Source organism: Cavenderia fasciculata, assembly GCF_000203815.1.
Source record: "Cavenderia fasciculata unplaced genomic scaffold Scf_Dfasci-G-b-285a01.f1-5, whole genome shotgun sequence".
NCBI lineage: Eukaryota > Evosea > Eumycetozoa > Acytosteliales > Cavenderiaceae > Cavenderia > Cavenderia fasciculata.
This window is the reverse complement of record NW_004457708.1, coordinates 105,331-120,027: the sequence shown is the minus strand read 5'-3', so window position 1 is coordinate 120,027 and position 14,697 is coordinate 105,331. Positions and strand designations below refer to the sequence as shown.

Sequence of the window (14,697 nt, the reverse complement as noted above, 5' to 3'; positions counted from 1 at the left end):
TTTTTTTTAATAAATAAATAAATAGATATAGAGAGAAATGAGAAAAAAAAAAAAAACTATATATGAATTTTGATCAAAACAAGAATGAACAAATCTTATAGACAAGGGAAAAGCAAGGAGTGATTTTAAAAAAATTGATTTTGTTTGAAAAAAAATGGTTTGGATGGGTTTCTGATAAAAGGGTATCAGATGATAAAAGATAAACCTTTGACCCCTAACCTTATCCTAGTAGGGGTGTGACATCCGGGCAGTTGTGGTGCCCGATTGTTTGAATTGTGTGAGGGGGGTTGTTAAAATTGGGTTTGGTTAAATCACCACCATTGTGGTTCATATGATTATTAAAAAAAAAAAAAAAAAGGATCATATGATTTGAAAGAAAAGAGGTTTTATAAAAAAGAAAAAGATAGAATAGAGTGCATATAATAATAGAATAGAATAGATTTAACCAACCAACTTTTTTTTTTTTTTTTGTAAAAGAGTTGTTACTAAAAATATAAATGTCATGTGACAATGAAACTAACCGACAAGACTTTTGTGAGTGACATTTAACTTGTACTTACTTAGATTACAAATATAATAAATAATTTTACAAATCTTTAGATAGATATGAAATAAATAGAGTTTTATAAATATAATATTACAAAAAAGATATATAGATTCTAAAAGTTAAAACTATATAATATATAAACTACTACTAGAACAATGAAAAGAAAAAGAGAACTGTCACTTGCTATCGATGTCAAGTGTTGTCAGTTTCAAAGAGGCTCAAAAGAATTTTTTTTTTTTTCGTTTGAAAAATGTTTTTTTTTGTTTGAAAACTTAAAAAAAGTTGGGCAAAACCAGCCATTTTATTTGAAGTTGGGTTCTGTTTGATCTTTTTCAATAGAGGCTTCTAAAAACGGAAGGGCTAAAATATATCGTCATGCGACAAAAAAAACTTGAAAAACGAAAAGAAAAAAAATAAACAGATAAAAAAAGTGATAAGAGATGAACGACGACGACGTTTTATACACAAGATAATGTAAACCTATAAACTAAAAAGAAAGAGAGAGAGAGTCTATAATAGTAGTACTTTCTTCTTTTTTTGAACAAGGTGTCAGTCACCTTACTTTGACACTTGACGAAAAAACAAACAAACAAACCTTTGTGGGTTGTAATAATCAATCAAAATTCATACATTTAAATTTAATGTAACCAACCATCGTTATCACACCCCCATATATTTCACTATTATGTGTATTTTATTAATATTACCCCCACACATATGTATGGATGGATGGATGGTATCCGGATTAAATATGGAAAAAATGTCAGTAGATTATAATTCAACCAAAAAAGACAGATTAATTGAATCAAAAAAAAAAAAGAATTTATTATTTATACTTGTTTTTTTTTTTCAATTCTCAAATTATTATATTATTTTACATCATGAAGATAATTATATTATTATTATCAATATTGGTATTTATTTCAAATGCCAATATTGATATTTTAGATACATCAATTGATGCTGACATTGCTCTCGGTGGAAAAAAACCAACTTCTTGTTTTGTTTCAATTAGAAGAGGTAAAATATATTAAAAAAAATATTTATATATTATAAATTTATTAATTTTTCTTTTAGATTTTAGAAAATGTGCATATCCAATGTGTGGAGGATATTTTATTCAAACTATTAATAGTAATAGTGAACAAGTTTATGTTGCTACAGTCGCATTTGAATCAAACCAACCAATCAACAAATCAGTAGTATTGGAATCTTATGGAAAGAGTGTAATAGTAAATGGTTATACTCGTTCATCATCTCAAAGAGGATACAAAGAATTTGTTGTAAAGACTGCTCATGTATCTATGGAATATGAAGGAATTGGAGAAGCCAAGGGTAACTTTTATTTCTTTAAATCAACTGGTATCATGTGTATCAAAGCTCCATGTCCATCAACATCGGCCACTGAATTAAATACTGGTAATTCAGTGATTGTATCTTCATTCTCTGAACCATACAATGAACATGTTCATCGTTTCGATGGTTCTTGGGCCATTTCTCGTGTCTATGATGAAGATGGTTCTGGTCATGCAATTGTTCAAATGGTGCCAAATCAACAGGCTTCTGAATTTACCATCACTAGAATCTACATTCAAGTTCCAGATCCAATCAAACCATGTCCAAAAGTCACTAGAAAGTGTCCAAAAGGTCAAGTTGATCTATTTGATCGTGACACTAATCGTTGTCTTGTATTTAGAGAATGTGCCAAACCTGGTGTCTGTATCCTTAGTATCCCCCTCTGTCAAGAAAAGTGGAGATTACATAGTTATCCTTCTCTTCAAAACGGATGCAACAACTACTATTGTGACCCAGACTTTACTACTCCTGCTCAACAAATTAAATAAACTAGTAAAAAAAAAAAAAACAACCTTTGATAGTACTATACAAATTCCCATAGTTATCATTGTGATAATGAATGAGTTTACTACTTGCTCCACAAAATATAACAACATTTTGTTGGTTTCTATTATTTTTATTAATAAAAAGATAAAAAAAAAGAGTGAGAGTTTCTAGATTCCAATACCAAAATTTATAAATTTATTAATAAAAAAATAAAAATGATTAAGAGTTTTAGGTTCTAATTTCTGTGAAAATGAAAAGGTATAAATAAATCATCTTTGGCTATTCTTTTTTCATTCATTCAAATACAAACAAATATTTACTTTGCTAAAAAATGAAATTATTATTACTTTTATCAATTATCTTTTTATTTACAACTATTATTATTGCTTCAATTAATCATGATCCAAATAATGAAAAAAATCCTTCTTTTTATTTAATTGAAAAGGGTAAAAAAAAAAAAAAAAAAATAATTTATTCTTTTTTACTAATATTTCTTTTTTTTCTTTTCTCATTTCTTTATTTTTTTAAAAGACGAAAGAAAATGTCCAAAACCAAAATGTGGAGGTTATTTTATTTCAATGTTGAATGAAATGGGAGGAGAAAAGACTTATGTTTCTGAACTTTCAACGGATCCAAAGCTCAATGGTCCAATGGAAATTGCAGAAGGTCGTCAAATGATTGGTTATGGTTATACTAATAGACCAAGTTCAAGACATTACATGGAAATGGTGGTTATTAAAATTTTTATTTCAATTCAAATTACGATTTCTAAAAATCCACATGCACAATATTATATGATCGATTCTACAAAGTGTCTCAAACCACCATGTCCAATGGTAACTCATCTTCTCAATCAGGGTACTGATTCTCATATCAAATCAATCAAGAATCCTTTCATGTCAATTCCAAATATCGATGAGGAATGGATGACCTCTAGATTGTATGGTATGGATGATCTTCATTCAATTGTTCAAATGACTGAAAATGACAAAAAGTACACAATGACTGGTATGTTTATTCAAGTTCCAGATCCAATCATACCATGTCCAAAAGTTCAAGATAAATGTCATGGTAAAGAAATCAATGTTTATTCTTTAGATTCAAATCGTTGTCCAGTTTGGATGCATTGTACAATGCCCACAAATTGTCATGTCCCAATGCCAAAATGTCAAGATGGTTGGGATTTACATAGTTTTCCATCCCATCCCAATGGTTGTTTGAAATATTATTGTAATCCAGATTTCATTACTCCATCACCAAAAATTAAATCAAATTAATAAAAATTTTCTATTTTTTTGATTGATTAAACTTTCTTTTTTTTCTTTCTATATTTTTATTTAATTTGATGTTTAATAAATCTAAGAGTAAAATAAATTGAAATGATAAAAAAGATTGAAAATGAAAATATTACAGCAAGATTTAGGTATTCATTTTCGGTATTTAATTGTAAACGATCCAATTCATATTGACCAAGTGGTGTTGGACAGAAATATTGAATTTTCATTAAAATTGGATCAACCAATATTGGTACTGCCCCTTTGTTATCTGGACATGTAAATTCTAAATCTTTAAATTCATTAATCATTAATGATTCTAAATGATATTTTAAAAAATCTAAATGATAAAACCTAAAAAAAAAAATTAAAATTAATTAATCTATTTTCTTTTTTTTTTTTCTATTTTTTTGTCTTACCATTTCCAACCTTTTGGAATTGAACCAGGTAAAATTAAGAAACCAGCATAAAGTGATAATACGGATATTACAGCACCACCAACAGCATCAGCATCAGGTAATAAACAACCAAGGAAAGTACAAAATAGAGAAAAGTTTAGATAGGCAGTAAAGATGAGTAATAAATTATAAAAGAATGGTTGACCATTTGGTTGAAGAGTAAAACCAGCCAAGAAATAGGTTGGGATGGTATATGCCAAAGCAGATAAAAAGATCCAAGGAATATCTGTAATGATAAATGTAAAGAGATAAATCCAAACCCTATACATTCCACTTGCATTTTCACGATAAAATACACCACGTTCAGTTGTAACAATGGGAATGATACCCAAACCAATCATACCACCAAGCATCAATGAAAAGTACAACAATGAACTTCTATTATAAATACCAGTTTGATTTAATTCCATTTGAAGGAAAAGTGTACCAAACACAATACCAACCAAAAAACATCTACCAATTCTTGAAAAGATAAATGTTCTACGACGTACCAATCCAAGCCATGATCGAATCAATAATTGAGTAAATTGAATTTTCATTGTACTTGCAAAGATTTGATCATATTTTTGTACTACAACATCATCTGGCATCAGATTGCCATCAATAATTTCCAACAATTCCTTATTACTATCAGATTCTAAAAATGATCTAACTGGATGATAATCTTCCAATGTCATTGTTGGTCCAAAAAAGTATGGATTTGTAAAAGTTCTCTTTGACAAGGTTCTCTTTTTCTTTTCCTCTTCTTGATCCAATTTAAATACCAACATTTTAAATGATTTCTCTGCATTGTCATTTAATTTTATCATTTCATTTGTTGTCTCTGAATTAATTTTTAATTCCGATAATGAAGAATTATTATTATTATTATCTATAGTGATATTCTTTTCTACTTCTTCTTCATCATCTTCACAACTATCATTAATTGTTGAAATAATATTTAAAATTTCTTTTGTTGCAATTTCTTGTTGTTCATCTTCTAAACTACTAATATTACTACTACTACCAATACTATTATTATTATCACTATTATTACTACTATTTGATAAGATTGTTGGGGAAATTGGAATCATTTCATTTGGTGGTAAAGAAATGATAATATTTGGTTTTTCTATTTTTCCTTGATCCATTTCAATTTCCATTTCAATTTTTTCAATTTCCTTTTCTTTTTCATTTTCCAATTTAATTTCATCAAGTTTTAATTTTAAAACTGATTCATCTGTAACTTCTAAAATAAAATCGGCAGGATTTTTTAAAGAATCACAAATTAAACCATATCTTGCAAAATAGTTTAGGACAGTTTTACTATTTTCACCAGTTTGACCAAAGTATACAGTTTCACCTCCCTTTTTCAGTAACAATAAATGATCAAATTGTTTAAAAATAAGGGTTGAAGGTTGATGAATAGTACAAATGACACTTCTACCAGAATTTGAAATTCTTTTGATTAATTTCATAACCTTCAAGGCTCCACTACAATCTAGACCACTAGTAGGTTCATCGAGGAAAAGTAATTGTGGATCCGCAGCCAATTCAATACCAATATTGATACGTTTACGTTGAGCCAATGACAGACCATCTTGTAATCCAATTGAGCGATTTGCAATTTTCAAAAGATTTAAAGCATCCAATATACTTTCAACAAATCTCATTTTCTTTTGATCAGTCTTGTGAGCAGGTAATCTTGTACGAGCAGAAAATTGAATGGCTTCACGAACCGTCTGAGTTGGTGGAAGTACATCAAATTGTTCTACATAACCAGATATTCTTTTAAAATATTCATCTCTTGGTTTACCATTGATTAAAATTTCACCTTTAATATGACCACCAGTCTTTCTATTTGCCAATACATCTAATAATGTACTCTTTCCAGCTCCACTTGGACCCATCAGCGCCAATAGCATACCAGGTTTAACAAAACCATTAATATTATCCAACAGCCTAAGTCTTTGTTTTTTTCCATCTTTTTTAATATCAACTTCATAACTTAGATTTTTCCATTGAACATAACATCCAACTAATCTATTTTCGCTGCTTTCACTACTGGCTCTAAATCTTGGAACTTCTTTTGGTTCTTCAACTTTTAATTTAATTTGAGTTGCATTTTTATAATCTCTATTGACTTGTTCTTGTTGAACGATGAGTTGTTCCAAACGACCTTGATCAAGTGTACCACGTTTATGTAATTGATGACAAAGTTCGACTTGTGTTTGGTAGACTTGAACCGATTGACGATAAGCTTTTTTCTGTTCAAATTGATTACGTTGACGTTGTAGACGACCTACACGTTTACGATCGACAGAATCTGAAGCACGTACTTTGGAATTAAAGTGAAGACGATCCATGCAAAGATACATAATGGCAGAACATACAAAACAAAAACCAAATACAATCAATAGGTCAATCCATTTGAACCAGTCGTTTTGTGGCATACCCAGATCGTTTAGGAATTGGTCGCCACCAGTCAATGGGCATACTTGGTTACCTTGGAATCCTCCCATTTCAAAGGTTTGATTGAGTAGTGGATGGGCAAGTGGTGGTACCATTTCATGTGGTGCACAGTGATAGGCAAGACCATGGTGTTCGTTTGACATGAGACCTTCAAATTCATAATGAATAGGTGAAATCCAATACAAATAGATCCACCATCCTGGAATGTTTTTCGGTGCAATCATGTAGCCAGAGAATAAGATGAGTGGGGCAATGATACCAGGTCCGACGATAGCAGCAATGATGGCACTTGGACAAAAGGTAGAAATCATTCGGAAAAAGGTTTGTGTTTGCATGTTGGTGGCAAAGATCATCAGTACGAAATAGATAAACTTGCCTGCATCCTTTTGAAGTCCACACATCCAATAGACCAAGACTGAAAAGATAAAGCTCTCGATAAACGACAGCGGTGTGATGGCAATAAGTTTTGACAAAAAGAATGACAATGATGTATAGTACCGACCGTCACGTTGAATATAGAAAATGTCACGTGACTCAAACAATACTGGTATTGCTGCAAACCCACCATAAATGATAAAGGTAAGAGCAAAAAACAATAAACCACTACGATTTTGTCCATCTGTTTGATAGGTACTTAATTGCCAATACAATGATCCAAGGATCAGTCCCATTACCAAATGACTAATCAATCTTGTACGAATAAGAGCAGGATTTGATTTCATCATGGTAAATTCTTGTTTGGTGACTAGATAGATTTGTCTTGCAATCGATGTTGGGTATTCTGTCAAGTGTGAACTGTCACGATACAGTGTTTGATTGACTTGTGGTTGACGATTATCAAGTTCTGCAAGTATATATCTACATATTGATGATTCCTTGTATGTCTCTGCAAATTCAAATGTACCCCTTAGCGGTACATCATCATCTTCATCTGCTGCTGCATCTTCAAATCGAACCGAGTTTTCAGTGTTGATAATGGCCATTGACATGAACCATTGTTCTGCTACACTCTTTTCTCTCTTTTTCTTACTATCTGGATAATATAATTCTGGTTCATCAACAATCTCTTGATAAAATTCTGCTGGATTATGTTGTAATGGTAATTTAAATCCATATGATTCAAAATCTAAAAACAAAAAAAATTAGAACAAATAAAAAAGAATATTTCTTTTTTTTTTTTTTTTTTTATATTTACATTTGATTGCAGAAGAATTTGGACCAAAATAAACCATATGACCGGCAGATAGGATCATAAGAAAATCAAATAATTTTGTAATTTCTGAACCAGGTTGAAGTAGACTTACAATACAAGCAATGTTGTCTCTTTGAACCTTTTCTTTTAATGCTTTTACAATTTCCAATGTTGTACAACTATCAAGACCAGTTGAAATTTCATCCATCAAGTATAGTTTGGCTTCTGATTTTACCATTTCTACACCAATAGTGACACGTTTCTTTTGACCACCAGAAATACCACGCAAGAATTGATTTCCAACCACTGTATCTGCTTGTTTTTCTAATTGCAAAATTTGTAACAACTGATCGATATGTTTCTTTTTCTCATCTTTGGTTGTTTTTTCATTCATTTGTAGGTCTGCTGAAAATTGTAATGTTTCCTTTACAGACAATGATGGCATGTGAAGATCCTCTTGAACTACATAACAAACATCTCTATGATGAGTTAAATCATTTGCAGGTTTACCATTAAATCTAAGTGTTCCTGAAATGGTTTCATTATGATTTTGATTTGCCAATGTTTTCATCAAAGTTGTCTTTCCACATCCTGGTGTTCCTAATAATAATGTTAATGTTCCTGGCTATGAAAAAGATAAAATAAAAAATAAATAAATTAAAAAAGATGATTATTTTCTTTTTCTTTTTTGTATTTTACTTTTAAAAAGAAATTTAAATCTTTTAAAATAGCTTTTGGAGCTTTTGTTTTTTCATCATCAACTTGAACTGTTAGATTTCTTGCAGTGACATACATTCCAGGTTTGGAATTATCGATTGTTAAAGCTTTTGCATCTGCATCTAATGTAACTTGAAAGTTTGGTGGTTGATAATAACTAGAATGATGTTCATAGTATGATTCCTTTTTTTCAAATATTCTAGCATCTTTGAGATTTTGATCGGAATCCATCTCTAAATAAATAGATAAATAGTATAATTTTACAAATACACAATAAATAGATGAAATATTATTATTATTTTAATTTATACAAATTTGATTGTTGATGTTAAAGAATAATTCTTTTTGGAAATAGATGAAAATAAATAAAGGATGAACAACTCTCTTCTTCTTTCATTAAACAATTGTCCTTTTTTTCATATCAAGAAAACACATTTCCAATACTCCAAGAGAACACTCAATCAATCAATCAATCAATTAAAAAAAGGCGGTGGGCAAGGTAAAAAAGAAAATTGATAATATTATTAATATTTTTACCACTAGTCCATTCAAGAGCCCTATACATTTTAAAAAAAACCTACTTCTTTTACCCACACCATTGTTTTGGACATCATTGTGGTGGAATTGGAATAAAAAACACCACGCGATTTATAAATTGTGTGTACCATTGTGGTGGGATGGTTTTTAAAAATGATAAATCACCCATCAATCACCTATAGTTATCATAAAAAAGTGTACGGTAGGCTATATCCATTCAACGCTTCTACCTCTCTCTCTCCCTAAAGAGAGTTCATGTGAATCCCCCCTCTCTCTATTCACAAACTAACTCAAAGTATGGTTGATCGAGCGTATGTGAGTGTGAGTGAGTATAAGTGTGTAGGTGTCAACCACCTACGTTGAGCCAATGAATTTATTTGTACATCCATGGAATGAATCGATTTGATTGATTGATTAATAGTGGAAGGGAGGGTTAAAAAGAGGTGTTAAAAAGTTATTTTTTTTTTAATTAAACCAAACCAAGCAACTACTACTAGATGTGGTCAATGACAATAAATTAGAGATTTCAATCCCCATGGATAGAATAATTAAATGAGTAAGCGGTATGGAATGAGAGATTTATATCCCATTTACCACACACTATTTGATAGATTAATTTAAATATTTTTTTAATAGATTAATTTAAATATTTATTTATTTATTTTTATTTATTTTACTTGATGTCTAACAAATACAAGAGAAATATAAGTTGCAATAAAAAAGAAGATTGCATAACAAAACATAATGAGAAGATTAATGTATTCATTATCAACATCCATTTGTAAACGTTCCAATTCAAAACTTCCCTTTGTATGAGGACAGAACCATTGTACTTTACCCGGTCCAATCAATACAGGTACCGCTCCATTATTATCTGGACATGTAAATTCCAAATCTTTTAATTCATTTATCAATAATGATTCTAAATGATATTTTACAAAATCTAAATGATAAAACCTAAAAGTAGAAAAATAATTAGTATTTTTGTTTTTTGTTTCATTTTTAATTTTTCTATTTCTTACCATTTCCAACCTCTTGGAATTGAACCAGGTAAAATCATAAAACCAGCAAACAAAGATTGTAATGATAATAAAACACCGGCAATTGATTGAGCAACTTCATCACTTGGGAAGAAACAAGCCAAGAATAAGCAAAGCATTGAAAAGTTTAGGTAGACAGCAAATAGGACTAGCGTATGATAAAAGAATGGTTCGGCTCGAGGGACCAATGTAAAACCGGCGAGGAAATAAGTTGGAATAATATAGGCGATGGCAGATAAAAAGATAAATGGAATATCTGTAATGACAAATGTCAATAGATAGATCCAAACTCTATACATTCCACTTGAATTTTCTCTATAAAATACTCCACGTTCCATTGTAATGATTGGGATAACACCAAAACCAGCCATACCACCAAACATGATAGAGAAAAAGAGTAGAGATGTACGATTATAGATACCGTCTTGGTCAAGTGGCAGTCTTAGAAACATTGTACCAAATACAACACCCAAGATAAAACTTCTACCAATACGAGTACGTTGATTATCAACTCTTCTAACTTGACCCAACCATGCACGTCTAAGCAATTGAGAGAATTGCATTCCAATAGTACTTGAATATTCACCTTTAAATTCTTGGGGCTTAATGTCGACTGGAATGAGTGAGGTGGAGGTTGCAACCTTTTCAAGTAATTTGTTGTTTAATTCAGATCTAGCAAATTCTTCAACTGGATGGAATTCTGTCATTCCTCCCTGGTTATTTGGTACGTTGATGATTTCATCTGTTACTTCTAGAATAAAATCTGCTGGGTTCTTTAGAGGATCACAAGTTAAACCATGACTTGCAAAATAGTTGAGGACAGTTTTACTATTTTCGCCAGTTGGACCAAAGTATACAGTTTCACCACCTTTTTTCAATAATAATAAATGATCAAATTGTTTAAAGATTGAAGTTGAAGGTTGATGAATAGTACAAATGACACTTCTACCAGAATCTGCAATTCTTTTGATAAGATTCATAACTTTTAAAGCTCCACTACTATCTAGACCACTAGTAGGTTCATCGAGGAAAAGTAATTGTGGATCAGATGCCAACTCTACTCCAATATTGACACGTTTACGTTGAGATAGTGACAGACCTGCACCCAATCCAATAACACGATTAGCAATCTTTAAAAGATTCAGCGTGTCTAGGATATTCTCTACAAATGCCATCTTTGCTTTGTCCAACATTTCAGCAGGCAATCTTGTACGAGCAGAGAATTGAATAGCTTCACGAACCGTCTGAGTTGGTGGCAATACATCCAATTGTTCGACATAGGCAGACATTCTTGGGAAATATTTGTTTCTTGGTTGTCCATTGATTAGGATTTGACCAGTTGTATGACCACCAGTCTTTCTATTTGCCAATACATCTAATAATGTACTCTTTCCAGCTCCACTTGGACCCATCAGCGCAAGTAACATACCAGGTTTAACAAAACCATTAATATTATCCAACAGTCTAAGTCTTTGTTTTTTTCCATCTTTTTTAGTATCAACTTCATAACTTAGATCTCTCCATTGAAGGTAACAGCCAACCACTTCAATTCTTTCAGCTCTAAATGATGGCACACGAGACACTTGAATACGAATCTTTGATTGAGTTTGACGAAGTGATCGATTCAATTGTTCTTGATGTTGTTTTAATTGTTCCAATTCTGTAGAGTCTACTGGTTTACCTTCTTGTTGTCGTTGTTGTAATTGTTCGATTTGTGATTGGTGTACCAAAAGTGATTGACTAAGATTCTTTTTGTATTGATGTTGAATTTGTTGTTTTTGGAGACGATTGACACGTTTCTTATCATCAGCACTTTCCAAATTGGCACGTACCTTGGAGTCAAAATGGAATCTCTCTAAAAAGAAATACATCAATACTGCAAACAAGACAAAGAATGCCAAGACAATAGCCAAATCAATCCATTTGAACCAATTGTTTTGAGGCATACCAAGTTGTTTGAGGAATTGGTCTCCTTCGGTCAGACCGCAGACTTGGTGTCCTTCAAATCCACCTTGTTCAAAAGTTGCATTTAAAAGTGGGAATTGAAGTGGTGGCAGCAATTCTCCAGGTGAACAAGTGTATTTCAATCCATGATGTTCATTTGACATGATACCTTCAAATTCATAATGAATAGGTGAAATCCAATACAAATAGATCCACCAATCTGGAATTTGATTTGGTGCCATCATGTAGCCAGAGAATAGGATGAGTGGGGCAATGATACCTGGAGCTACGATGGCGGCGACAGTTGGAGTTGGAGTAAATGCAGAAACCATTCTAAAGAATGCTTGTGTTTGTAGATTGGTTGCAAAGAGCATCAGCACAAAATAGATAAACTTTTCAGCATTTCTTTGTAATCCACACATCCAATACATAATCACTGAAAATACTATAGTTTCAATGAGAGCGATTGGAAACTCTGTGATGAGCTGTGACAAGAAAAAGGCAATCGTCTTGTAATACTTTCCATCACGTTGAATATAGAAAATGTCACGTGATTCGAATAAAATTGGGATGGCACTGAACCCACCAAACACAATAAAACAGAGTGAAAAGAATAACAGACCACTACGGTTTTGTCCATCGGTTTGGTGGTTACTTAGGTTCAAGTAGAGTGACCCCAAGATAAGACCCATGACAACAGCCTTTACCACACGCATATAAAATACCATTGGTGTAGCCTTCATCATCATGAATGCTCGTTTAGTGGCCATCCAAATTTGTTTTCCAGTGCTTGTTGGGTACTCTTGTAAATGTGAACTATCACGATACAGACTATGATCGATATTTGGTTGATGCATATCCAATTCTGTCAATATTGATTGATAGATTTCAGATTGTTTATATGCTTCTGAAAATTCAAATGTTCCCCTTAATGGTACATCATCCTCTTGATTAGGTTGATTTGGTTTTAATGTATCCTTTTTTTTGGTTGGATAATATAATTCTGGTTCATCAACAATCTCTTGGAAAAATTCTGCTGGATTATGATGTAATGGTAATTGAAATCCAAATGATTCAAAATCTAAAAAAAAATTAAAAAATTAATATATATTCTTTTGATTTGTTTTGCTTTCTTTGATATTTACAAGGAATAGCACAAGAATTTGGACCAAAATAAACCATATGACCAGCTGATAGGATTAAGAGAAAATCAAATAATTTTGTAATTTCTGAACCAGGTTGAAGTAGACTGACGAGACAAGAAATATTATCTTTTCTTACAGTATCTTTTAAATTCTTTATAATTTCCAGAGTAGTATTACTATCTAGACCAGTTGAAATTTCATCCATCAAGTATAGTTTGGCATCGGCTTTTACCAACTCTACACCAATAGTGACACGTTTCTTTTGACCACCAGAAATACCACGCAAGAATTCATTTCCAACCACTGTATCTGCCTGTTTTTCCAATTTCAACATATTCAATAGATAATCGATATGTTGTTTTTTCTCTTGGTCTGTTGTTTTTTCATTCATTTGCAAGTCTGCAGAGAATTGAAATGTTTCCTTTACTGTCAATGATGGCATGTGAAGATCCTCTTGAACTACATAACAAACATCTCTATGATGAGTTTTCTTGTTTGCAGGTTTCCCATTAAATGTTAATGATCCACTTTTCCTCTCACCATGTGTTTGGTTTGCCAATGTTTTCATTAATGCTGTCTTGCCACATCCTGGACTACCCAACATTAATACCATTGATCCTGGCTAAAAAATAAAAATAAATAATTAATAAAAAGATAATATCATTTTTCTCTTTTTTTTCTTTACATACTTTTAAAAAGAAATTTAAATCTGATAAAATATTTTTTAAATTATGTTTCTTTTCACTACCAATTGAAAGAGATAGGTTTCTAGCTGAAACATACATTCCAGGTTTGGAATTACTAGTTGTTGTTGAAAATGATGGTGAAGGTGTAAGGACATTATTTTGATCATCTTGTAATTGTAAATGTTGATATGTTTCTTGTAATTCTGTCGTCGCCTTTGTTGATTGATATGGAGGTGTTAAAATTTCCATAGGTGGTTCAACAATTTCCATTTGTGTTGTTGGTTGAGTTGATTTTATCGTATTCATTTCAATTCCTTCCTTTTGACCATCTAAAATAATGTTTTCATATTCATTATCAGAGTTTTCATTATTATTATTCTCGTTATTATTATTATTATTATTATTATTATCTTCGGACTGATTATTATTATTAGATGATTGATCCATAATTTTTTTCTTTCTCTTTTTTTTTTTTTTCTGTTTTTTTTATAAATGAAAACTAATATTTGTTTTGTTGAACTATACTATCAATAATTTAATTTATGTATGTATTTGTACAATTGTACAGGTGTAAGGAACAACCCCCTTTGTTCTCTCTTGCACAGGATACAACAATAGATAAAAATATAAAAAAAGATTTTACAAGATTTTAAAAAAAAAAAAAAGTTGGTTGCCACCTCTCTGCTTTGAATAATATTAATAAAGTTGTCAGGTGGTTTGATGATTAATTATAACTGTAATTATTACTTGTTAAATAAAAATAGATATACTACTGAAAAGAGAGTAGGAAGAGGAGGAGGATGTTTATATTTATAAATATCAAAAAATAAAAAGAACAAGTACACTGTGCGTTTGTTGTTGTAA

At 31.1% G+C, this 14,697-nt stretch overlaps 4 protein-coding genes across 4 annotated transcripts; 2 read left to right on the top strand and 2 right to left on the bottom strand.

The window, feature by feature from the left end:
- Positions 1–497: 497 nt before the first annotated feature.
- On the top strand, positions 498–2,391 carry DFA_03721 (uncharacterized protein; the record flags this gene model as incomplete). The annotated part of the gene is made up of 3 exons (XM_004357002.1): positions 498–534; positions 1,496–1,567; positions 1,625–2,391. 3 exons carry the CDS (start codon positions 498–500, stop codon positions 2,389–2,391), a joined length of 876 nt encoding a protein of 291 aa, XP_004357057.1.
- A 329-nt stretch (positions 2,392–2,720) lies between these two features.
- On the top strand, positions 2,721–3,666 carry DFA_03720 (uncharacterized protein; the record flags this gene model as incomplete). Its single annotated transcript, XM_004357001.1, has 2 exons — positions 2,721–2,835; positions 2,921–3,666. 2 exons carry the CDS (start codon positions 2,721–2,723, stop codon positions 3,664–3,666), a joined length of 861 nt encoding a protein of 286 aa, XP_004357056.1.
- Positions 3,667–3,722: 56 nt separating this feature from the next.
- On the bottom strand, positions 3,723–9,046 carry abcG15 (ABC transporter G family protein; the record flags this gene model as incomplete). The annotated part of the gene is made up of 5 exons (XM_004357000.1): positions 3,723–4,017; positions 4,083–7,698; positions 7,768–8,389; positions 8,464–8,714; positions 9,019–9,046. 5 exons carry the CDS (start codon positions 9,044–9,046, stop codon positions 3,723–3,725), a joined length of 4,812 nt encoding a protein of 1,603 aa, XP_004357055.1.
- Positions 9,047–9,225: 179 nt separating this feature from the next.
- On the bottom strand, positions 9,226–14,280 carry abcG19 (ABC transporter G family protein; the record flags this gene model as incomplete). Its single annotated transcript, XM_004356999.1, has 5 exons — positions 9,226–9,303; positions 9,696–9,975; positions 10,041–13,083; positions 13,148–13,769; positions 13,837–14,280. 5 exons carry the CDS (start codon positions 14,278–14,280, stop codon positions 9,226–9,228), a joined length of 4,467 nt encoding a protein of 1,488 aa, XP_004357054.1.
- Between the last annotated feature and the right edge of the window lie 417 nt (positions 14,281–14,697).